The sequence below is a fragment of the Salvelinus fontinalis genome, unplaced genomic scaffold (assembly GCF_029448725.1).
Source record: "Salvelinus fontinalis isolate EN_2023a unplaced genomic scaffold, ASM2944872v1 scaffold_0257, whole genome shotgun sequence".
Lineage (NCBI taxonomy): Eukaryota > Metazoa > Chordata > Actinopteri > Salmoniformes > Salmonidae > Salvelinus > Salvelinus fontinalis.
Genome location: NW_026600466.1, coordinates 200,128 through 225,518, shown reverse-complemented (window position 1 = coordinate 225,518; position 25,391 = coordinate 200,128). Strand labels below are relative to the sequence as shown.

Sequence of the window (25,391 nt, the reverse complement as noted above, 5' to 3'; positions counted from 1 at the left end):
CGAGATGGCGAGCGAGATGGCGAGCGAGAGAGAGAGCGAGATGGCGAGCGAGAGAGAGAGCGAGATGGCGAGCGAGAGAGAGAGCGAGATGGGGAGCGAGAGAGAGAGCGAGATGGGGAGCGAGAGAGAGAGCGAGATGGGGAGCGAGAGAGAGAGCGAGATGGGGAGCGAGAGAGAGAGCGAGATGGGGAGCGAGAGAGAGAGCGAGATGGGGAGCGAGAGAGAGAGCGAGATGGGGAGCGAGAGAGAGAGCGAGATGGGGAGCGAGAGAGAGAGCGAGATGGGGAGCGAGAGAGAGAGCGAGATGGGGAACGAGAGAGAGAGCGAGATGGGGAACGAGAGAGAGAGCGAGATGGGGAGCGAGAGAGAGAGAGAGATGGGGAGCGAGAGAGAGAGAGATGGGGAGCGAGAGAGAGCGAGATGGGGAGCGAGAGAGAGAGCGAGATGGGGAGCGAGAGAGAGAGCGAGATGGGGAGCGAGAGAGAGAGCGAGATGGGGAGCGAGAGAGAGAGCGAGATGGGGAGCGAGAGAGAGAGCGAGATGGGGAGCGAGAGAGCGATATGGGGAGCGAGAGAGAGAGCGAGATGGGGAGCGAGAGAGAGAGCGAGATGGGAGGCGAGAGAGAGAGTGAGAGAGAGCGAGAGATGGGGAGCTCCGAGCTCCAGTCTTACCTTCCGTGTAATCTCCTGAAGACAGGAAGCATTTAAAGAGAACGAGAGGAAGAAAGGCAGAGAGCAGAGTGCTGATAAAACGTTGAACATCTTCAAAATGAAATTTCAACTTATTTAGTATTCAAAAACTGGGAGTGACTGACCGCCACAACGCTTTATGCTTGAGCAAACACAAACTCATGTTTACTCACTTGCTCTCCATCTTTCACACATAGATGTAGGATCTTAATTTGATCTATAGTCTCAGCTAAAATAATCCTTATGAACGTTTAGTCCATAATGTTGCTTGATTGGTGGTTAGGCTATTAGCTGGACAAAAGTAGGCTCCATGAAAAGTGCAATACTGTTAATATAACTGTGTGTTAGTGTGGGTTTTCAGTTAAAGCTGCAATAAGTAACTTTTCCTGTCTACACCAGGGTATTCAACACTTACCCTATGAGGGTTGGAGCCTGCTGCTTTTCTATTCTATCTGGTCATTCATTCCACACTACTGGTATCCCAGCTCTAAAATCAGTCCCTGATTAGAGGGAAACAATTAAAAGATGCAATGGAACTGACTTCTAAAGTTGAGTTTGAGAGCTCTACACTATACTTGCTCGTTTTGTCACAAACTGAACTTAGGCTTACTATGACAATTTTGGCAACCAGGAAATGGCGGAGCAATTTCTGCATAGAGCACCTTTAATTTATGGAAATCACGAAACTCATCTGCATTTCCTGCAAATTCTCAGCAACAAAAGAGTGATTCAATTAAGATCCTACATCTATATACACATTCAAATCCACATTGAACACACACACACACACACACACACACATTCCTCCTTCACAATTCTCCACTGTAACCATCACCAGCCCTGAGGTCAAGTCAAAGCCATTATAACCACTGTACCTATTGAGTCCTGTTGTAAAGGCGACAGCCACTATTCTACTGAGGGCCGTTGTAAAGGCGACAGCTACTATTCTACTGAGGGCCGTTGTGAAGGCGACAGCTACTATTCTACTGAGGGCCGTTGTGAAGGCGACAGCTACTATTCTACTGAGGGCCGTTGTAAAGGCGACAGCCACTATTCTACTGAGGGCCGTTGTGAAGGCGACAGCTACTATTCTACTACGGGCCGTTGTAAAGGCGACAGCTACTATTCTACTGAGGGCCGTTGTGAAGGCGACAGCTACTATTCTACTGAGGGCCGTTGTGAAGGCGACAGCTACTATTCTACTGAGGGCCGTTGTGAAGGCGACAGCTACTATTCTACTGAGGGCCGTTGTGAAGGCAACAGCTACTATTCTACTGAGGGCCGTTGTGAAGGCGACAGCTACTATTCTACTGAGGGCCGTTGTGAAGGCGACAGCTACTATTCTACTGAGGGCCGTTGTGAAGGCGACAAATACTATTCTACTGAGGGCCGTTGTGAAGGCGACAGCTACTATTCTACTGAGGGCCGTTGTAAAGGCGACAGCCACTATTCTACTGAGGGCCGTTGTGAAGGCGACAGCTACTATTCTACTGAGGGCCGTTGTGAAGGCGACAGCTACTACTCTACTGAGGGCCGTTGTAAAGGCGACAGCTACTATTCTACTGAGGGCCGTTGTGAAGGCGACAGCTACTATTCTACTGAGGGCCGTTGTGAAGGCGACAGCTACTATTCTACTGAGGGCCGTTGTGAAGGCGACAGCTACTATTCTACTGAGGGCCGTTGTGAAGGCGACAGCTACTATTCTACTGAGGGCCGTTGTGAAGGCGACAGCTACTATTCTACTGAGGGCCGTTGTAAAGGCGACAGCTACTATTCTACTGAGGGCCGTTGTGAAGGCGACAGCTACTATCCTACTGAGGGCCGTTGTGAAGGCGACAGCTACTATTCTACTGAGGGCCGTTGTGAAGGCGACAGCTACTATTCTACTGAGGGCCGTTGTAAAGGCGACAGCTACTATTCTACTGAGGGCCGTTGTGAAGGCGACAGCTACTATTCTACTGAGGGCCGTTGTGAAGGCGACAGCTACTATTCTACTGAGGGCCGTTGTGAAGGCGACAGCTACTATTCTACTACGGGCCGTTGTAAAGGCGACAGCTACTATTCTACTGAGGGCCGTTGTGAAGGCGACAGCTACTATTCTACTGAGGGCCGTTGTGAAGGCGACAGCTACTATTCTACTGAGGGCCGTTGTAAAGGCGACAGCTACTATTCTACTGAGGGCCGTTGTAAAGGCGACAGCTACTATTCTACTGAGGGCCGTTGTGAAGGCGACAGCTACTATTCTACTGAGGGCCGTTGTGAAGGCGACAAATACTATTCTACTGAGGGCCGTTGTGAAGGCGACAGCTACTATTCTACTGAGGGCCGTTGTGAAGGCGACAGCTACTATTCTACTGAGGGCCGTTGTGAAGGCGACAGCTACTATTCTACTGAGGGCCGTTGTGAGGCTCAGGGTCAGTCAGAATTCCATTGCATATTATTATTATTTTTTTTTTTTAATTTAACCTTTATTTAACCAGGTAGGCAAGTTGAGAACACATTCTCATTTACAATTACGACCTGGCCAAGATAAAGCAAAGCAGTTCGACACATACAACAACACAGAGTTACACGAAGTAAAACAAACATACAGTCAATAATACAGTAGAAAAATAAGTCTACACGCAAGTGAGGTGAGATAAGGGAGGTAAAGGCAAAAAAAGGCCATGGTGGCGAAGTAAATACAATATAGCAAGTAAAACACTGGAATGGTTGATTTGCAGTGGAAGAATGTGCAAAGTAGAAATAATGGGGTGCAAAGGAGCAAAATAAATAAATACAGTAGGGAAAGAGGTAGTTGTTTGGGCTAAATTATAGATGGGCTATGTACAGGTGCAGTAATCTATGAGCTGCTCTGACAGCTGGTGCTTAAAGCTAGTGAGGGAGATAAGTGTTTCCAGTTTCAGAGATTTTTGTAGTTCGTTCCAGTCATTGGCAGCAGAGAACTGGAAGGAGAGGCGGCCAAAGGATGAATTGGTTTTGGGGGTGACCAGAGATATACCTGCTGAGGCGCGTGTTGGGTACAGGTGGGTGCTGCTATGGTGACCAGCGAGCTGAGATAAGGGGGGACTTTACCTAGCAGGGTCTTGTAGATGACCTGGAGCCAGTGGGTTTGGCGACGAGTATGAAGCGAGGGCAGTGGTGGGTAGATATTAGATATTATTATAGTGAAGCCACAGTCTCAATAGCCTATATGGGACCTATTCTGACTGACTAAAATACAGAGTGACTTTACTGACTAACGGACTTGACTGACAGACTAGCAGACACGACTGACTAACTGACTTGAAAGACATACAGACTAACTGAACTAAATTGACTGACAGAAAGACTGACCTAAGTTGACTGACAGAAAGATTGAACTAAATTGACTGACTGACTGAGCTGTGCAATGCGTGACTGTCAGAAGACGTGCTCCATGAAATGTAATAGCGTACTGGGCAGCCCAAACCTGTGTGCCAAAACACTGTCTCCCTTCCACAGCTCAATCAAGCTTGAGACATCTGAGAGGGGCGGGTAGGACTTTGTATCACCATGATTACAGATGGAGAAAGACAAAAGAAACACACACGCCCAGACACAAACATGGCTCAGACACGTCAACACACAAACTGATCCCAAACACACACACAGCACACACCCAGCAGAGCAGCTGTGCTCACAGAGTGGGTAGAGAGAAATGCGTAGTAAAAGGGACATTAAAAAAGGGAAGCAGTGACAGAAATGTGTCCAGGGACTTTGTTTTTCTTCTCTGTGTGTGTGATCGTGTAGCAGGTGTTAAGAGTGTCTCTTTGGACTACAGTAGTTCATATGGCCTAATTCAGACGACACACACAGTCAGGATTACTTCCCACTGATTAACCCCATTCAGTGGCCCTAAAGATAATCTAATCATACTAAAGCCCAAACAATGGGACAGACTTCCATGACCACCGATCCCCTTTTGTTCCTCTAATGAAAAGGCTGTAGGGGGGAGAGAGAAGGGGGTGAAGTGGAGAAAGAAAGAAAATGGAAGCAAACTTGAAAAAGGGAAGAGTGAGGGAGAATGAAAAGGTTGGATAAAAGGTGATTTATCATAGTGAGCCGTCAGGCTGGCCACCGCTCCTCTGACATGTGGCCCTCATAGTGAGCTGTCAGGCTGGCCACCGCTCCTCTGACATGTGGCCCGGCCCTCATAGTGAGCTGTCAGGCTGGCCACCGCTCCTCTGACATATGGCCCTCATAGTGAGCCGTCAGGCTGGCCACCGCTCCTCTGACATGTGGCCCTCATAGTGAGCTGTCAGGCTGGCCACCGCTCCTCAGACATGTGGCCCTCATAGTGAGCTGTCAGGCTGGCCACCGGTCCTCTGACATGTGGCGCGGCCCTCATAGTGAGCAATCAGGCTGGCCACCGCTCCTCTGACATGTGGCCCTCATAGTGAGCCATCAGGCTGGCCACCGTTCCTCTGACATGTGGCCCTCATAGTGAGCCGTCAGGCTGGCCACCGCTCCTCTGACATGTGGCCCTCATAGTGAGCCGTCAGGCTGGCCACCGCTCCTCTGACATGTGGCCCTCATAGTGAGCCGTCAGGCTGGCCACCGCTCCTCTGACATGTGGCCCTCATAGTGAGCCGTCAGGCTGGCCACCGCTCCTCTGACATGTGGCCCTCCAATTGAGCCGTCAGGCTGGCCACCGCTCCTCTGACATGTGGCCCTCATAGTGAGCCGTCAGGCTGGCCACCGCTCCTCTGACATGTGGCCCGGCCCTCATAGTGAGCCGTCAGGCTGGCCACCGTTCCTCTGACATGTGGCACTCAGGAGGGACAGAGAAAGAGAGGAAGTTGTGAGAACCAAGAGAGCAAGAGAGAGAAAGAAATAAAGAGAGAGAAAAGTAAAGACCAAGAGGAACTAAAATAGACATATCCTCTCATGTTGTTTGGGACCATGTCCAGGGTTGATTTCCCAAAAGCATCGTAGCACTAAGATCCTCTTAATTACTAAACTAAATGGATGAAACGTGATCTAGGTGCTACAATGCGTTTGGGAAACCATCCCTGGACATGACACCAAAGTGAAGGTACAGTAGTTACACAAACTGTTCTCATACTGTATCCATACTGTCTGCATCTGGCTGACAGAGCAGGCCTTAGAGACCCTATGGTCAGATTAAACATCGTTTAGGGGGCTCAACGTCTCGCTGAATATCAATTAGCTGCCGGCGAATAAATAAGAGGCAGCCATGTTTTTTAATTAGCAGAGTGCTGCAGTTTGGCTGCTGTGTGAAGGGGGCAAAAATGCAAACAGTGTGTGTGTGTGTGTGTGTGTGTGTGTGTGTGTGTGTGTGTGTGTGTGTGTGTGTGTGTGTGTGTGTGTGTGTGTGTGTGTGTCACAAGCACAATGTGCTGTGTCAGGAGCCGACTTTCATTCCAACTCCCTCACTCTTTAAAGACTTCTAAAGGAAGGTAAAGAGCGGAAATAAAAATAACTGCCGCATTGAGAGCTGAGAGCGTTAGGGAACGTGATGGAGACCTGCATTACCTCATAAGCATGTACACACCATTTCTAGTCAGTATTCATACGCTCTCCCAACTTTTGCACACGCTGAAAGATAACTCCCTCGGTTTAGCTACAATTACAGAACTAATTAACATAACGCTTTGATGACAGCCTTGTATATGATGGCATTGCAAACAAAGCACACTAAATTGGAACCACTTCTTCCACAACCTTCTCTCAGTCTTTGACCACTGCTGAGTCTGTCTATGACTGGCCCCATCCCTCACTACATCATAATCAATGCTCTCTCACTCAGGCAGCCCATCTAAATGACCGGTACAACACACAGGTCAGAGTTGCACGGTGGGGCCCATACATCACGGAGCTGCTTGACAGGGCCCGGTGACAAACTAATTCTGATGCAGTGCCCTGTCCACTCCAGCAGGCAAAGGGGCAGGGGTCAGGCCAATGTGACCGCTGGCTGGTGTCAATCGGCTGAGGAACAGAGGTGGTGTGAGGGAAGTGAGAGATGAAGGGAGGAGAGGGACAGAGAGAGATTGAGAGAGAGAGAGAGGGGGAGAGAAAAAGAGGGTGTCCAGTGCAGGTCAATGAATATGGATGAACATGGCAGAAAGAGAGGTGAATTTGGGTTGTCAAATTTGGACGAGGTGAATATTTGAAGACTAGTCAATCAATAACAAACGAGCAGTGCCGACAAACAACTTCACTACCACACACACACTTCATTCACCATGCACAGATATGCACACACACACACACTTCATTCACCATGCACAGATATGCGCACACACACACACACACTTCATTCACCATGCACAGATATGCACACAAACACTTTCCCACACTCCATTCACTAGACATCCACCCACCCACCCACCCACACACACACACAAACCACCTCCTAAACCCAATACACCACATCACCCACCACCACCTTTAATGGCATCATCCACAGATCAAATCAACATGATGGCAGAGGATACGATGTCTCTCTTACTGGCAGCATTACAGCAACATATTACACTGAGTGGCTCTTAAACATCAGGAGAGAGCAGCCCTTCTGTTAGGAGTCCATTGACTCTCCCCACTAAAGTCATTCTACCACCTTGCTAATTAGACTTAAGAGGCAGAGTTCTACAGAGGAGCGGTGAAGTTCATCACCAGCTATTACTCTCTCTAGGACAGGTTATATAGGACACCTATAATGATGGCAGATATACGATGGCCAGTAATCAACGGAAACTCCCTTTGCCCCTCACACACAAAGGAGAGTTACATTTAATTCATTCAACTTTCCCGACATATGCAAGCACGCCACGGATGCCGCACACACACACACACACGAACGTCATCGAGGTGTGGCTGAGACCCACAGGCCTAAGTGTCTGTCCCACCGTGTGTGTCAGTCTGGAGCAGTGAGTAATGGATAAGGATGCCTCTGGAGGTCAAAGGGCAGACCTGGGCAGGACAGAGGGCGTGTGTGCTTTGTGTGTGTGCTTGTTTAAGGACAGTGAATAAAAATGAACTTTCGCTCCTCAGTCACTAGCTCAATGGCTGTGAGTAGAGCTCACATTAGGCCTGGTCTACAGCAGCTGTCCTTAAATCACTGATGGGGGCTGATAGAAAGATGTTACCCCCCGGCCCTGCCCCCTGGTGTCTCACCTAGACCCTGCTGCCCCTAGTGTCTCACTATGTGACATTAAGATCAATACAGACCACAGGAGGCTGCGGAGGGGAGAACGGCTCATAATAAAAGATAGCAAAGCACATTCAAGCACATTGAAATGGAATGTGTTTCATATACAGTACCAGTCAAAAGTTTGGACACGCCTACTCTTTCAAGGGTTTTTCTTTATTTTTACTGTTTTCTACATTGGAGAATATTAGTGAAGACAAAGCTGTCAAGGCAAAGGGTGGCTACTTTGAAGTAGTAAAATATATTTGGATTTGTTTAACACTTTTTTTGGTTACTACATGATTCTAAGTGTTATTTGATAGTGTTGATGTCTTCACTATTATTCTATAATGCAGAAAATAGTAAGAATAAAGACATTTTTAAAGAGAAATATGTGCCTTGGTATTGATAGAGGACTACTTTAGGGTGCTTTTCAGCAAGATGCCATGTTCCTAATGAACACCATAACTAAAACGTCTAGGCTAGTTAGGAACATAACTCAATTAATTTCCATCCATTTGGAACACTTTAAGGAATATCACTGAACTGCTCATGCTTGGTAAAATGATCAATATTACATTGAGTCATTAGCTGATCAGCCACTCGTGTTGTAAACCGACTGATTGATAATCCTGACTGATAATCCTGACTGATAATCCTGACTGATAATCCTGCGTTTGAGTTGCCTTCATCTCCGTCTCGGCTCCCCAGGGGCTTGTGGAAAGGGGGGGACTTCAGGAGGATCCCACCAATCTGTCACTTTCAACAGGCGCTAGTGTCTGAGGAGGCCCTGGTTGTTCATTACCTCCGTGGTCCTGATGTGTGGACAACAACCACACAAAGACCAAACTAGGGCCAGGGCTATAAGGAGCCATCCACAACAATGGGGAGAAAAAGACACTAGGGATACAGAGTGGTGGGGAGGCAGAGAACTCCCCGGTTGTGTCTCAAATGGCAGCTCATCCATGAAAAAGTACACTACTTTGGACCTGAGCTCTAGTGCAAAATGTAGGGAATAGGGTGCCATTTGGGACGCAGGCCTTGACCTGAGTGTAGAGGACACACTGTATGACGTGAAGGAACAGGTTTACTGCCTTCAGGAGGAGAGATTCCCCAGGGGGACTGGGAACAACAGAAAGAAAGAGGGGGGAAACAATCTGCAGAGGGTCAAAGTGATGCAGTGAGGGAAGACAATGGAGGGGTTGACAGAGAAAGAAAAAAAAGAGAGAGAGAAAAACAAATGGATGCCCTCAGGATGTGCTGGTGACATTGGGACCTCACGCTGGTGCTGCCGACGCAGCGGCTGGCTGACCGCTACAATAGACCTCCGCTGGCTGACCGCTACAATAGATCTCCGCTGGCTGGCTGACCGCTACAATAGACCTCCGCTGGCTGACCGCTACAATAGACCTCCGCTGGCTGACTGACCACTACAATAGACCTCCGCTGGCTGGCTGACCGCTACAATAGACCTCCGCTGGCTGGCTGACCGCTACAATAGACCTCCGCTGGCTGACTGACTGGACGCTACAATAGACCTCCGCTGGCTGACTGACTGGACGCTACAATAGACCTCCGCTGGCTGGCTGGCTGACCGCTACAATAGACCTCCGCTGGCTGACCGCTACAATAGACTTCCGCTGGCTGACTGGACGCTACAATAGACCTCCGCTGGCTGACTGGACGCTACAATAGACCTCCGCTGGCTGGCTGACTGGACGCTACAATAGACCTCCGCTGGCTGACTGGACGCTACAATAGACCTCCGCTGGCTGGCTGACCGCTACAATAGACCTCCGCTGGCTGGCTGACCGCTACAATAGACCTCCGCTGGCTGGCTGACTGGACGCTACAATAGACCTCCGCTGGCTGGCTGACTGGACGCTACAATAGACCTCCGCTGGCTGACTGGACGCTACAATAGACCTCCGCTGGCTGACTGACTGGACGCTACAATAGACCTCCGCTGGCTGACTGACTGGACGCTACAATAGACCTCCGCTGGCTGACTGACTGGACGCTACAATAGACCTCCGCTGGCTGACTGACTGGACGCTACAATAGACCTCCGCTGGCTGACTGACTGGACGCTACAATAGACCTCCGCTGGCTGACTGACTGGATGCTACAATAGACCTCCGCTGGCTGGCTGACTGGACGCTACAATAGACCTCCGCTGGCTGGCTGACTGGACGCTACAATAGACCTCCGCTGGCTGGCTGACTGGACGCTACAATAGACCTCCGCTGGCTGACTGACTGGACGCTACAATAGACCTCCGCTGGCTGACTGACTGGACGCTACAATAGACCTCCGCTGGCTGGCTGACTGGACACTACAATAGACCTCCGCTGGCTGGCTGACTGGACGCTACAATAGACCTCCGCTGACTGGACGCTACAATAGACCTCCGCTGGCTGGCTGACTGGACGCTACAATAGACCTCCGCTGGCTGACTGGCCGCTACAATAGACGTCCGCTGGCTGGCTGACTGGACGCTACAATAGACCTCTGTTGGCTGGCTGACTGCTACAATAGACCTCCGCTGGCTGGCTGACTGGACGCTACAATAGACCTCCGCTGCCCGGCCGTTACAATAGACCTCCGCTGGCTGGCTGGCTGGCAGGCCGCTACAATAGATCTCCGCTGGCTGGCTGCCCGGCCGTTACAATAGACCTCCCCTGGCTGACTGGGCGCTACAATAGACCTCCGCTGGCTGACTGCTACAATAGACCTCCGCTGGCTGGCTGGCAGGCCGCTACAATAGACCTCCGCTGGCTGGCTGACTGGACGCTACAATAGACCTCCGCTGCCCGGCCGTTACAATAGACCTCCGCTGGCTGGCTGGCAGGCCGCTACAATAGACCTACGCTGGCTGGCTGGCCGCTTCAATAGCCCTCCACTGGCTGCTTCAATAGACCTCCACTGCCTGATGTCGTAGAAATATTGGTCCAATAATATTTCTCAGATACTGGAACTTGTGAATTCAAGGTAGACTTTATTACAAAGTAACAAGCCGAGCTGGTCCATGGATCAACTGTCTTCCCAGCCTCGGCACACTCCTTTTATACAGTTTCCATCCTTACAACACATACAGTTACTCCTCCTTATGTTAATGATCAATTATATTTGGCTTCGCGCCACTATTGTTTTCACACCCGTAGTTCTTCTTTGAGGCAGGCTTTTTCCCCGCCTCTATAAATCACTGAACCGATTATATTTGTGGCGCAACTGACAGTTTGGTTAAAAAAATTATAGGGGCCTCTACCAGGCTGCAGTCACAAGTAAATTCATTATATAGATTATATCAGCACCCACCAGGCTATAGTCATAAGTACATTAATTTTTATGACATTTGTTATCCAGGCATGCATCTGGATTACAATGTGTGTCTATTTCTTTTGTATATTGGCTTTTGTTATGCTATACAGGTGTGGTTACAGGTTCCTTTAAAGCTTTTAATGATTCTGTTTCATTACATTATTACTTCACAATATGCTACTGAAAAATCACCATACTGACCGCTTCTATAGACCTCCACTGTCTGGCTGACTGCTTCAATAGACCTCCACTGGCTGGCTGACTGCTTCAATAGACCTCCACTGGCTGGCTGACTGCTTCAATAGACCTCCACTGGGTAGCTGACTGACCGCTACAATAGACCTCCACTGGGTGGCTGACTGCTTCAATACACCTCCACTGGCTGGCTGACTGCTTCAATAGACCTCCACTGGCTGGCTGACTGCTTCTATAGACCTCCACTGACTGGCTAACTGCTTCTATAGACCTCCACTGGCTGGCTAACTGCTTCTATAGACCTCCACTGGCTGGTTGACTGCTTCAATAGACCTCCACTGGCTGGTTGACTGCTTCAATAGACCTCCACTGGCTGGCTAACTGCTTCTATAGACCTCCACTGGCTGGCTAACTGCTTCTATAGACCTCCACTGACTGGCTGACTGCTTCTATAGACCTCCACTGACTGGCTGACTGCTTCTATAGACCTCCACTGGCTGGTTGACTGCTTCAATAGACCTCCACTGGCTGGCTGACTGCTTCAATAGACCTCCACTGGCTGGCTGACTGCTTCAATAGACCTCCACTTTCACTTTCTTACTCGCTTGCTGTGTGTTCATCCACGTTACTTATTCACCTCTGGTTTCCCTCCCTTCTACATCTGTCCATTCTTCTCCCATCCATCACTCAATACCTCAGCACTTCCTCACCCTCTCCATATGGTTCCAATACCTCTGGTGTACACCCTGCAACCTCCACATAACTCTCTCCCCTTAAAAAGATCTAGTGTCATTAGCTAGGCCAACTGTTCACTTCCAAACAGACTCATTAATATGATTTATCCTGCAGTTAAACCATGAGGGAGAAGCGAGAAGGAAAAAACAAGCTAACAAACAAGCCCGGAGAGTGCGGAGCGAACGCTGGTCGCCTGGGTGTACGAGGGAGTTCACTGCGCAACACACACACTTAACACTAACAGAACAGTGACCCATCTGGCCCACTAGACTTCTCACTCCTGCTCGCTTCCCTAACGTTCGGACACTCAACAGCTAGACAATTAAGGAGCGGCGGGCAATGTCTCATGGGGCTTGCAGCAATTATCAGAGCAGTTTAATAACCACGCTGTTACTCTGTGCCATTAATCTGCCAAGAGAATTTTAGATTCTTCTAATGTAAAACGCCAAAAAAGACAACGCATAACAAAACAAAAAGGTGAGGAAAAATATTCATACACCATCTGTTTCCAGATCCCTCTTGAGCAAGGCTGATTCTGATTCCATCTCAGCTTCAGACACTTCTACAATAACTAGCGTTTCAAAAATACTTCAACATCACCCGCACTGCAGCCGCCCGTTGCTTCCGAGGCTGTAAATTGACTTTACAAGCGCTCTGTCAGAAAGCAGCTTTCCTGACACCTGCATTCATCCATCAATCCCAGCCAGCCATAGATCAGCTGCCCGCTTTCTGGCAGCCAGCCATGCCAATTAGCTGCTGGGGTGAGGCAGCCGCAGCCGCCACTGCCCGTGCCAGCCACAGGTCCTGCCAATTAGGTCTGACCTCTGTCTGACCAAATACTGGCGCTGACACATTGGCACCGCGTGTGGGCATCACAGTCTGGATGTCTGGATGGACCAGGGCACAGTGGGCAGTAAGTCATGGCTAGTCAACAGGCACTCCCAGAGAGAAAATGTGGCATACGCACGCACGCACACACACACACACACACAGCAGGGATTCATATCCTTTGATTGGATGTCAGGTGCCTAATAGCGCTGACACACACACACACACACACTTTTGGACTCCAACACATAAAGCCCTTGTGAGTCCCCCAGATAAAGAGAGGCAGGTTAGCAGAAAGAGCAGCACCTCCAGTGGCAGAGGAATGAGACAGACTGACTGGCTTCTGAAGGACACACTGCTAACATGACTGACCGCTAAAACCAAGGACACACTGCTAACATGACTGACAGCTAAAACCAAGGACACACTGCTAACATGACTGACAGCTAAAACCAAGGACACACTGCTAACATGACTGACAGCTAAAACCAAGGACACACTGCTAACATGACTGACCGCTAAAACCAAGGACACACTGCTAACATGACTGACAGCTAAAACCAAGGACACACTGCTAACATGACTGACAGCTAAAACCAGGGACACACTGCTAACATGACTGACCGCTAAAACCAAGGACACACTGCTAACATGACTGACAGCTAAAACCAAGGACACACTGATAACATGACTGACAGCTAAAACCAAGGACACACTGCTAACATGACTGACTAAACCTAACTCCAGATGTTACATATGCGCAACCATAGCGCACAAGGTTAAGGAATATACAGTTGAAGAGGTTTCTGAAAGAGACATATATTCTCATCTGGGAACGCAGAACTAACTAGCATAGAACCAAATCTAGCATACCCCTTTCCATTATTGTGACAGTCTGTCTGTCACAAGACAGACTATATTCTATTGGATGCAAGCGGAGCAGATTTGCCTCTCGTATTAAACCATGTAGTAGTAGTCTTCTTCCCCTGTTTATCTGACTCCAAACTAAAGACCTGGAGCTGGATTCTTCCCCTGTTTATCTGACTCCAAACTAAAGACATGGAGCTGGATTCTTCCCCTGTTTATCTGACTCCAAACTAAAGACCTGGAGCTGGATTCTTCCCCTGTTCATCTGACTCCAAACTAAAGACATGGAGCTGGATTCTTCCCCTGTTTATCTGACTCCAAACTAAAGACATGGAGCTGGATTCTTCCTGTTTATCTGACTCCAAACTAAAGACATGGAGCTGGATTCTTCCTGTTTATCTGACTCCAAACTAAAGACATGGAGCTGGATTCTTCCCCTGTTTATCTGACTCCAAACTAAAGACATGGAGCTGGATTCTTCCCCTGTTTATCTGACTCCAAACTAAAGACATGGAGCTGGATTCTTCCCCTGTTTATCTGACTCCAAACTAAAGACATGGAGCTGGATTCTCCCCCTGTTTATCTGACTCCAAACTAAAGACATGGAGCGGGATTCTTCCCCTGTTTATCTGACTCCAAACTAAAGACATGGAGCTGGATTCTTCCCCTGTTTATCTGACTCCAAACTAAAGACCTGGAGCTGGATTCTTCCCCTGTTTATCTGACTCCAAACTAAAGACCTGGAGCTGGATTCTTCCTGTTTATCTGACTCCAAACTAAAGACCTGGAGCTGGATTCTTCCTGTTTATCTGACTCCAAACTAAAGACATGGAGCTGGATTCTTCCCCTGTTTATCTGACTCCAAACTAAAGACATGGAGCTGGATTCTTCCCCTGTTTATCTGACTCCAAACTAAAGACATGGAGCTGGATTCTTCCCCTGTTTATCTGACTCCAAACTAAAGACATGGAGCTGGATTCTTCCTGTTTATCTGACTCCAAACTAAAGACATGGAGCTGGATTCTTCCCCTGTTTATCTGACTCCAAACTAAAGACATGGAGCTGGATTCTTCCCCTGTTTATCTGACTCCAAACTAAAGACATGGAGCTGGATTCTTCCCCTGTTTATCTGACTCCAAACTAAAGACATGGAGCTGGATTCTTCCTGTTTATCTGACTCCAAACTAAAGACCTGGAGCTGGATTCTTCCCCTGTTCATCTGACTCCAAACTAAAGACATGGAGCTGGATTCTTCCCCTGTTTATCTGACTCCAAACTAAAGACATGGAGCTGGATTCTTCCCCTGTTTATCTGACTCCAAACTAAAGACATGGAGCTGGATTCTTCCCCTCTTTATCTGACTCCAAACTAAAGACATGGAACTGGATTTGCTCCATGGATTTCTCTTGCTCCCTGGTGGGAACGCTGTTTTTCAAATGCCACCTACAAGTCCATCCAATTCAAAACCCAGCAAGTCTCCTCTAATACCTGGGAAATTAAATGGTGGTCCATTATCAGCAGGGCCCAGTAGGCTGTATGTAAAACGCAACAGCATTTGAAGTACACGTTTTTGCAAAAGGGGACATTTGCTGGAGACGGCACTTTTATTAAGGAAGAGAGGGAAGGAGAGAAAGAGAAAGGGGAAGAGAGAAGAGTGGGAGAGGGGTGGTGGTTGTGTAAGCTTAACAGAAGTCATTTTCAGGCCAGCCGAGCATCAAATGAAGACAGTTTAACTGGAGCATAGGTAGATTTTACGCTGGCAGGGAGAGAAGATGGGCTTGAGGGAGACCGAGGGAGAGCAGTCGTCACGCGTTACATTAAACCCCACTGTTAGCTAGAGAAGAAAGGACTTCATGCCAACTCACATTAAAGCCTGGTTATATTGATAGGGCAGACAAAGACAGAGATATAACCTGGCTAGCGCTTCAGACTGCCATTATATCACCAGACTGCCATCATCAAGATAATAAGATACTGACAACTATGACAACAGTAATCGTGATCCATTCAGTTATAGTGGGAGGATAAACAACAGGAGTGTATAATTGGATGCAACATATGAGATGGGATAACAATCCACAGGCTTGGAGGTCCATTCTATATTTCTGTTCAGAGGAGCCTTCAAATAACTGTCTCGAAATCAACCACCGTTTGTTCTTCACGTCACATAAAAGCAATGCGACTGGTGACGGCGTTATGAAAAAAGCAAACACCTGCTGCTATTCCACCGACTTCTTAACGGAAGTGAAGAAAGGGCGGCCATTTTACACTTTCTTAAGCGTATATTTTAAAAGGAGGGCTTTTTTGAGGGGGACTCTTTGACAAATCACAAATGTGTGGACCCGTGGAGCTCAAGATGGATGACTCTGGGTTTGATTGAAATGTCTGCCTTAGGGTTGAGCCTGTGTCTGGACTGGAATGGTGTGGCTCGTGATTGATTGGCTGTTCTGAGAGTTTTCGACTCCGGAGGGCAAGAATCGTTGAAAAGCAAAAAGGGATGGCGAAGTCTGAGATTTCATTGAGGAGCAGACACATGGACGGACATGCAGACTGTGAACCTGTTTTGTCTGGTGGCGTATGTCATATGTCAATGTCCTTTTCTCTTCCTCATTGGTTACCATTCACAGCATGATTAGACTACACTGAAGTGGATTAGCCTAATATTCATACTGCTACTGGTCAAGTACTGTGCTGGTTTGCTTAAAACTTACACAGGCATCACACATATTCATATCAGCAAGATTAATAATTATGTGTTTTTTGTGTGGAACTTAACCCATCATTCCTTCAGGACTGAGATACTAACCATCAAATGGCTGCAAAATACTCCACTTGAATAACATACTGTTTACTCATCAACAACAACAAACGGGACTGTTTGACGTGCTTTTGTTATGAAATATTCATTTCTACGAGAGTGAAAACTCCCATCAAAAAACGCACGTCCTTTCAACCACTCCATGGCATCCGGTTATAGAAGACTGTACTACAGTTGAAGACTTTTTTCTATAATGAAACCCATTCTATCCATGTTGCCTCCAACTTTAACACACACATCCGCCTGAGTGGCAGAACACACGTGAGCCTTCACACAGTGGCATGTTCCCCAGCTATAGGCTGCTGCCTGCTGAGAGAACAATAAACAATGCCTGGCGCTTCCTAGTTTAAAATTACCGTGGCGGCAGTACACCTTAGGGCAGGGGTGTCAAACTCCTTCCATGGGGGAGTATCTGCTGCTTTTAGTTTTTTCCTTTAAATTTGTGTCCAATTAAAGACTTAGACAACCAGGCGAGAGGGCTTCCTAACTAATCAGTGACCTTAACAGATCAATCAAAGACAAGAGAGGAGTAAAAACCTGCAGACACTCGGCTCTCCGTGGAATGAGTTTGACGCCTGTGCCTTAGGGGAATACAGTTACACAAGGGAAGCAGAGAGAAGTGGGAAGTCAGGGGGAAACGTCTTATTAATGTCTAGGAGCAGGGGGAATGGGTTTTATTAACGTCGCAGGGGGAATGGGTTTTATTAACGTCGCAGGGGGAATGGGTTTTATTAACGTCGCAGGGGGAATGGGTTTTATTAACGTCGCAGGGGGAATGGGTTTTATTAACGTCGCAGGGGGAATGGGTTTTATTAACGTCGCGGGGGGAATGGGTTTTATTAACGTCATAGGAGCGGGGGGGTGGTAATTGAAATGTTCTGAAGAGACTAGTGGGACTAGTATAGGTGTGTGAGAATGAGCTGGCGCAGATCCTCAAGTCTGTGTACTGGACTACGTAGAGATACTGTGGGTTGAACACATGATACAGGCAGCACAAAGGTCTAAAGAAAAACACAACACATGCTTTGAGTTTGGAAGTCAACCTCCAGTCAACCTCCAAATCACAGAACTCTATAGTCAGAAATTATTCTTAGTCACAAGGCATATGGCTATCAATGTTAGAAATAAAACAGGAACCTCCAGGCTACTAGCCTATACAGCCTTGTGTGTGTGTGTGTGTGTGTGTGTCCACTCAGGCTTAAATGGCCATCGAGGCAATTCTCCTGGAAGGCCGCATAATTGGTGGCTAATGGCATGGCGGTGTGGCCATTACAGGATGGCGTGGGGAGCATTCGAGCACAGTACACCTCTACCGCTGTGTGTGATATACCGGGGGCTCTATAGGGCCCTGCTGCCGTGGCGACGTGACATGCATCCTGATGAGAAGACCAATCAATACCTCGTAAGATCAGGAGACTGAGGAGAGAAAACACAACTAGCGCCTTCCTCTACCGCTCCAGCCTGATTTATGTAGAGCTTATGTAGGCTAGCCTCTATACCCTGTCTTTACTTCTTCACCTGCACTCCTCTTCCTCCACTCTGTTTCTCTTCATCCTCTATATTATTCACCTGCTCTCCTCTTCCTCCACTCTGTTTCTCTTCATCCTCTATATTATTCACCTGCACTCCTCTTCCTCCACTCTGTTTCTCTTCATCCTCTATATTATTCACCTGCACTCCTCTTCCTCCACTCTGTTTCTCTTCATCCTCTATCTTATTCACCTGCACTCCTCTTCCTCCACTCTGTTTCTCTTCATCCTCTATCTTATTCACCTGCACTCCTCTTCCTCCACTCTGTTTCTCTTCATCCTCTATCTTATTCACCTGCACTCCTCTTCCTCCACTCTGTTTCTCTTCATCCTCTATCTTCTTCACCTGCTCTCCTCTTCCTCCACTCTGTTTCTCTTCATCCTCTATATTATTCACCTGCTCTCCTCTTCCCATCCCCTCTTCATCCTCTATCACCTAGTATTCCAATCACTCCCCTTACAACCAGTTTCACTGACATTCCTCCATGGAATACATCCAGCCTCTCTCTCTGGTTATATGCTGTAACAGTGTAGCACAGTATTTTCTTCCCAAGATTTAACAATAAAACCAAGGTGCTTCTTTATAATTGGGGAAAAAATACACTTGCTATAATAGCAAAGCAGCACTTTTTGTAGATCCAGAGACAGGCTTGCTAAGAACCAAATCCCACAATAGCGTAAGGGTTGCGTCCTTGCAGTGGTGTGGGCTTATAGAGAAGACATTTAAAGCTTCGCTAACTGGTAATGTAGCACAGTTTCCTCTAGCTCAGTGGTTCCCAACCTTTTCCTTTCTAGGAACCACCAAATCACCATCAAAAGCTTGAGGACCACCATTCACATAGTGTCAAAATTGTTTTACATTAAATATCTTAGCGGTCAAATTTAGACTTCATGTTATCAGTGAATGTAGCAGATTAAATATATTACAGATGGATGTTTGTTTAAATAATTTGTATTATAAACAGTTTTACATTACTTTTCACAACAAGTTGAAAACCACTGCTCTAGCTGAATGTAAAATGTTGGTTCCATAGGAACACCATTAATGATCAAGCTGGGCTTTATCAATGACCAGAGAGCATTGATTTGATAAATGTGCTCTGCTAAGTGCAGGGCGGTGGTACGCAAATTATTTCACAAATCATCTCTGAAAGCACCATCTAGGCCATAACGTGTGCTTAGTACAGCAACCATGCTGCTCCCAAGGGCCCGTTTTCAAATAATTTGCGACAATTTTACATTTCCCATTACATACGCGTTATGTTGTGTCCGTGTCGTGCGATGTAAAGGTAACACACTGATTGACCCATGTTGGAACGGTACATATACACAGTTAGGGGTCATCACCAAAGCATTTCACATGCGCCATGTTATCTATACCAACATCATATTTAAAAAGTCTACAGGGAAATACATTATTCAGAGTGTCTGTACATTATTCTGAATATCAATCATGAAGTCAGAGTGAACATACTTCTGTAATGAAACTGCTTATTTTTTCCCCATTTTAAAGCACTGTGCTACTTCAAAGACAGTTGGGGAAGAGTCTTGGCGGCTGAAGAGAGACTGGTAGAATCCCAAATGACACCCTATTCCCTTTATACTGCACTACTTGTGACAAAAGCAGTGCACTAGAAAGGGAATATGGTGCCAATTGGGACGTGCCACTGAGGAGAGAGAGACAGCCGTCCCAGAGTTAACACCGAAAAATGACAATGAGGGAAGAAGGCGGGCGACTAGGCTGTCTTTTAAAGGGAAAAGTCCATTTCCAGCTGAAAAGAACAGCGGGCATATGAGAGGACTGACAGCCTTGACAATTACGTGAGTAAAATAGGCGCAGACTCGGTGATAACCCCTCGGATTCTATTAAACTCCAGAACTCTAAATGAATTCTCAAACAGGGAAATAATCACACACACTTTCTGCTAAAAGAACAGACTTTCTCTCCTCTTCTGCTCTTTACTCCAGTGTGAGAGAGACAGAAACAGAAGTGTAAAAAAGAATGTTGTCTGTGTGCAAATATCTGTGAGAGAGTGTGTGTGCTCAATTTGCACGTACCCACTCATTTTAACACCCAGCTCCAGTCTCTTGGGACACCCAGCTCCAGGCACACCCAGCTCCAGGCTCTTGGGACACCCAGCTCCAGTCTCTTGGGGAGGGCGTGTTAAAAGATGGTAAAGGCCCAGGGTTAACCTCTCTATTACTGCCGCTGCTGTGACCTGTACTACAACGACTGCCGAAGCTGTGACCTGTACAACAACGACTGCCGCTGCTGGGACCTGTACAACAACGACTGCCGCTGCTGTGACCTGTACTACGAGGACTACCGAAGCTGTGACCTGTACTACGAGGACTGCCGAAGCTGTGACCTGTACAACAACGACTGCCGCTGCTGTGACCTGTACTACAAGGACTGCCGAAGCTGTGACCTGTACTACGAGGACTGCCGAAGCTGTGACCTGTACTACGAGGACTGCCGAAGCTGTGACCTGTACTACAACGACTGCCGAAGCTGTGACCTGTACTACGAGGACTGCCGAAGCTGTGAACTGTACTACAAGGACTGCCGAAGCTGTGAACTGTACTACAAGGACTGCCGAAGCTGTGACCTGTACTACGAGGACTGCCGAAGCTGTGACCTGTACTACAGTACAGTAATATTACTGCTGTATACTGATAGTTCTCTCTGGTGGACAGAAGCATGTAACAGTACTGGTAACTTAACGTCTGTCAGACGTGATGTCTCACCTTGAACCTTATCCCAGAGCGCAGGTTCTTCCTCACTGATCATCTGGACAAATCACCATTTCACAGGTGTTCACATCTTGCGAATTTCAGAAGGGGAGGGGACATTTGGCCCACAGACTTGCTCAGAACTCTCAAAGAGAGGGAGGTGGAGCTACCGCCCTGCTTCCGTTCCCCATTGTAGTATCTTTTGGAACACGATGGCCCACAGAACTGGAGCCCTGACAACTTGTTGTTGTAAACACATACCAACTTGTTGTTGGCAGGACTACAGTCCATATGACTGAACTGAGCTATCCGGACATTATTTTAACAGCACCAAGAGAGGACAGAGACTCACATGGAGATACATGGCTGGTCCTTTCCCTCGCTCCCTCCCCCAAAAAATCATTAAATTAAAGATGACAAAGAAGAAAACAGCTCTCTTCACAGATGCTGAAGGCGTATAGAGTCCCCGCTCTTCCTCCCCACCTCCCTCACTTTTTTAATGTTCGATTGGATCGTCGTTCCGAGCGAGGGATCCCTGATACACTCATCCCGCGGCGTGGTGGAATCGTGGCACGCCATGGCGTCTCGGCCCCCAAAATGATTCATTTTTCTATTACGGCGATGAGCGTGTGAAATGAGCTATATAATCAATAGCGTAGGTTTGTAAACAGGGTCCGTTCTCCGGGGAGCGTGATGTTCTTGTGTGTGTGTGTGTGTGTGTGTGTGTGTGTGTGTGTGTGTGTGTGTGTGTGTGTGTGTGTGTGTGTGTGTGTGTGTGTGTGCCTGTTGTGAGAGAATCTGTTGGCTGTCAAGGCAATGCAGGGATGACGTTGGTCTTGCTATATGTTTACAAGGGCTATTTACAGCAAATAAAAGCCATAACTCTCTAAAATGAGGGTGGCTTTCTCAGACACAACATCATAAGGGAAATAAGGGGACAGTGAAATACAAGAGGGCCCTGCAGGAAGATCAATTTCAGTTTAACCTAATAATATAGTGGTAATCATCACAATGATATGGTAGAAGTGAAACCCTTCATTTCTCAGGTCTCTGAGGGGCTAGCGCGTGTGTGTATGTTCATTCGTGTGTGTGTGTGTGTGTGTAAGAATAATCAATAATTTGGTGGGTGCTTATATTTGTCCTGTTACACATTTGTATTAGTGTGTAATGCAAATGCTTTTATTGCTTGTGTGTGTGTGTGTAAGGGATCACACAGGTCAGACGGCTCTATAGACTTCAGTTCACGGCTATGCTCACACACCCGACATGTGTCACCGCTCCAGTCGTGACCTGTCAATTACCACATATGGCTGTGTGTGTGTGTGTGTGTGTGTGTGTGTGTGTGTGTGTGTGTGTGTGTTTAACCAACGATGGAAGGGAGCAATATTTAATATGAAATAAGTGTCATTTCTATGCATTCAAGCTAGAATACAAAAACACATGACTGGTTCCTGCTGAACTGCACTAATAACAGTGCAGCCATTTAATTCTAACCTCCTGGGGTTGAGAAACGGTTGGAGGGGGTTAGGGACTTACATAAAGCTGGGTGCGTAGCCTCTCGTCCTCAGCGCTGACCTTCTCCCTCATGACAGCCTGCGTCAGGGTATTATGGGTCGTGGCTCTCTCCAGCTCCAGGATACGACCCACCTCATCCTTCACACTGGCCTGGGCCTCAGCCTCAGCAAAGGATGCAGCATGGACCTTCTCCTCCTCCAGCCTGACAGAGACAGAGAGTTAACATTTACAATACTAGACGGACAAAGGACACACAAGCAGACACGCACACAGACACACATGATGTACACAAACATACACAGCTCAAGTTTATGAAATCTGAAAAGTAGTGTGTGTAATTATTAATTATAATTTTGGTGAGTTTGATAGTCACATTGTTTCTTGTAAGTGAATATCTCAGGAATAGTTAAATGAGTTGTCAGGCCTATAAACATTTTTATCACATTAAATAAGAGCTTATCAAGAAATGTCCTCTGTAGTGGTCACCCGGATGCCATAACTATGTTTTTCACCTACTGTACCCATTGACAGTAATGTACATGTTTTCATATGTAAATCCTAACGACCATTACAGATGACAATTTTGCACATACAAAAAAAAAAAAAAAAAAAAAAGTTTTCCCCCCACCCCAAACAATGAGCAACACTGCAGCTGTTGATTGCACCGGTCATCAGTCATCAAGTATGCTATACATAATCAATACGTGACATTCAAGGAGTAGGGTATTTGATGCAAACATAGGCTTTATTTTATAACATTTGTCTACATTATCTTGCTGACTGGAGGAAGGCAATTTGGCATTGGCTTGCAAATGAAAGCCGATGCATCATCTTTCAAATGATTGTCACTATTCTACCGATTAAAAAAAAAAAACGTACTAATGTAGGCTAATAATACAATGTAATAATTGCATATTTGATCTAGCTCAATGAAAACTCGGACAGTGAGCATAAATCGCATTTCGATAGATGCATGCGTCAGTACCTAGGCTATCTAGTAACGGAAATTAATTTACAAGGATGTGTGTACTGGCTACTATAGGAAAGTTACAAATCTAAATTAAACATTAGTTCCATAAATGAGCCTTTAAGTCCATACATGTCATCCTATGACTTGGACGTTATGGTGAACACTCACTAGTCTTTCCCTCTCATTTTAGTAGCTGTACTTTGCCGTAATGATCTGATCACACCATGCAACGAGGGATGTAGCCTACAGTCAGAGAAGGGAGATGGACAGTGTTGATAGGCAGGTGAACTGTCCAAAAGGGTTTCAAGGTAAAAGTGGGAGGCGGGATTAGGTTGTCTCCTGTCCTCCTTGCTTGGCAGAGATATCAGAAAAAAGGGCAACTTCATAACATAAAATGTACCATATATGGCATATCAAATAATCGATTGGACTTCCCGAATTTAGTATTTCCGCTGTGACAGAACGTAATTTATTTTGTAGATATGCGTTATTCCACAAAGTTCTATCTAGCGCTGCAGTGAGTGGGAGGGGGCTGTATAACCATGTGACGTAGCTTTACCTCACTCTCCCTGAGTGAAAGAGGTGAGCACTTTGACAGACAGTCCAACGAGTCAGAGGGGTTTAGGAACAGACACATTTTGCTGTTATTCCCCTTTAAATCCACAGGCTGGTCTTGTGGTTCGCCAGAGGGCAACATTGAGGGCAACATTGAAGACTTTACAGTTGAAAATGACAAAGGAAGATCATTTGAAGTTTGAAAGCTATGACACAGTTGGTTTTTCTAGTTAAAACAGATAAACCAAGTCTGGCTTTGCTTTGAAATGCCTCAAAGCCCTAAGTTTGGAGATTCATTTAGACATGACACTTTCCTGCGAAAACCCCTCCAGAAATAATTACATAGTAAGAGTGCAGTGTTATTTTGAGCTGGTAAACTTGCACACTTCCCACCAGGCAGTTCGAACGATGCAACTTTTTGAAGCGTCACTAGGCATTAGATTCGTATAGTTGCCTAGCAACACGTTCATCGCTACACTGCGCTGGTGTGATTGGTGAAGTAAAGGAAGATCCCTGAACAGTGAGATCCAAACTGTTCCTCTGTTTAGAATCAAACACACCAGCCTAATATACAGTGCATTCATAAAGTATTCATACCACTTGACTTTTCCCGCAATTTGTTATGTAACAGCCTTATTCTAAAATTGATTACATAGATGTTTCCCCCTCATCAATCTACACACAATACCCCATAATGACAAAGTAAAACCTTTTGGGGGGACATTTATACAAATGTATTCAAAAATAAACTATTTACACAAGTATTCAGACCCTTTACTCAGTACTTTGTTGAAGCACCTTTGGAAGCAATTACAGCATCGAGTCTTCTTGGGTATGACGCTACAAACCTGTATTTGGGGAGTTTCTCCCCAGTTTCTCTACAGATCCTCTCAAGCTCTGTCAGGCTGGATGGGGTGCGTTGCTGCACAGCTATTTTCAGGTCGCTCCAGAGATGTTCGATCGTGTTCAAGTCCGGTCTTTGGCTGGAACAGTCAAGAATATTCAGAGACTTGTCCTGAAGCCACTCCTGAGTTGTATTGGCTGTGTGCTTAAGGTCATTGTCCGGTTGGAAGGTGAACCTTTGCCCAAGTCTAAGGTCTTGAGCGCTCTGGAGCGGGCTGTCATGTGACTTTTACTGAGGAGTGGCTTTACGTCTGGCAACTCTACCATAAAGGCCCAATTGATGGAGTGCTGCAGAGATGGTTGTCTTTCTGGAAGGTTCTGCCATCTCCACAGAGGAACTCTAGAGCTCTGTCAGAGTGACCATTGGGTTGTTGGTCTCCTCCAAGGCCCTTATCCCCTGATTGCTCAGTTTGGCCGGGCGGCCAGCTCTAGGACAAGTCTAGGTTGTTACAAACTTCTTCCGTTTAAGAATGATTGAGGCCACTGTGTTCTTGGCGACCTTCAATAATGCAGAAATGTTTTGGTACCCTGCACCAGATCTGTGCCTTGACACAATCCTGTC

General features: G+C 46.9%; 1 protein-coding gene across 1 annotated transcript in view; it reads right to left on the bottom strand.

Moving 5' to 3' along the window:
• LOC129845255 (MICOS complex subunit Mic25-like) overlaps positions 1 to 25,391 on the bottom strand; it is a 77,208-nt gene that overhangs the window by 18,704 nt on the left and 33,113 nt on the right. The window contains exon 5 of the mRNA XM_055913129.1: positions 22,423 to 22,603. Coding sequence (XP_055769104.1) covers positions 22,423 to 22,603 — 181 coding nt within the window. The remainder of the gene's footprint in view (positions 1 to 22,422; positions 22,604 to 25,391) is intronic.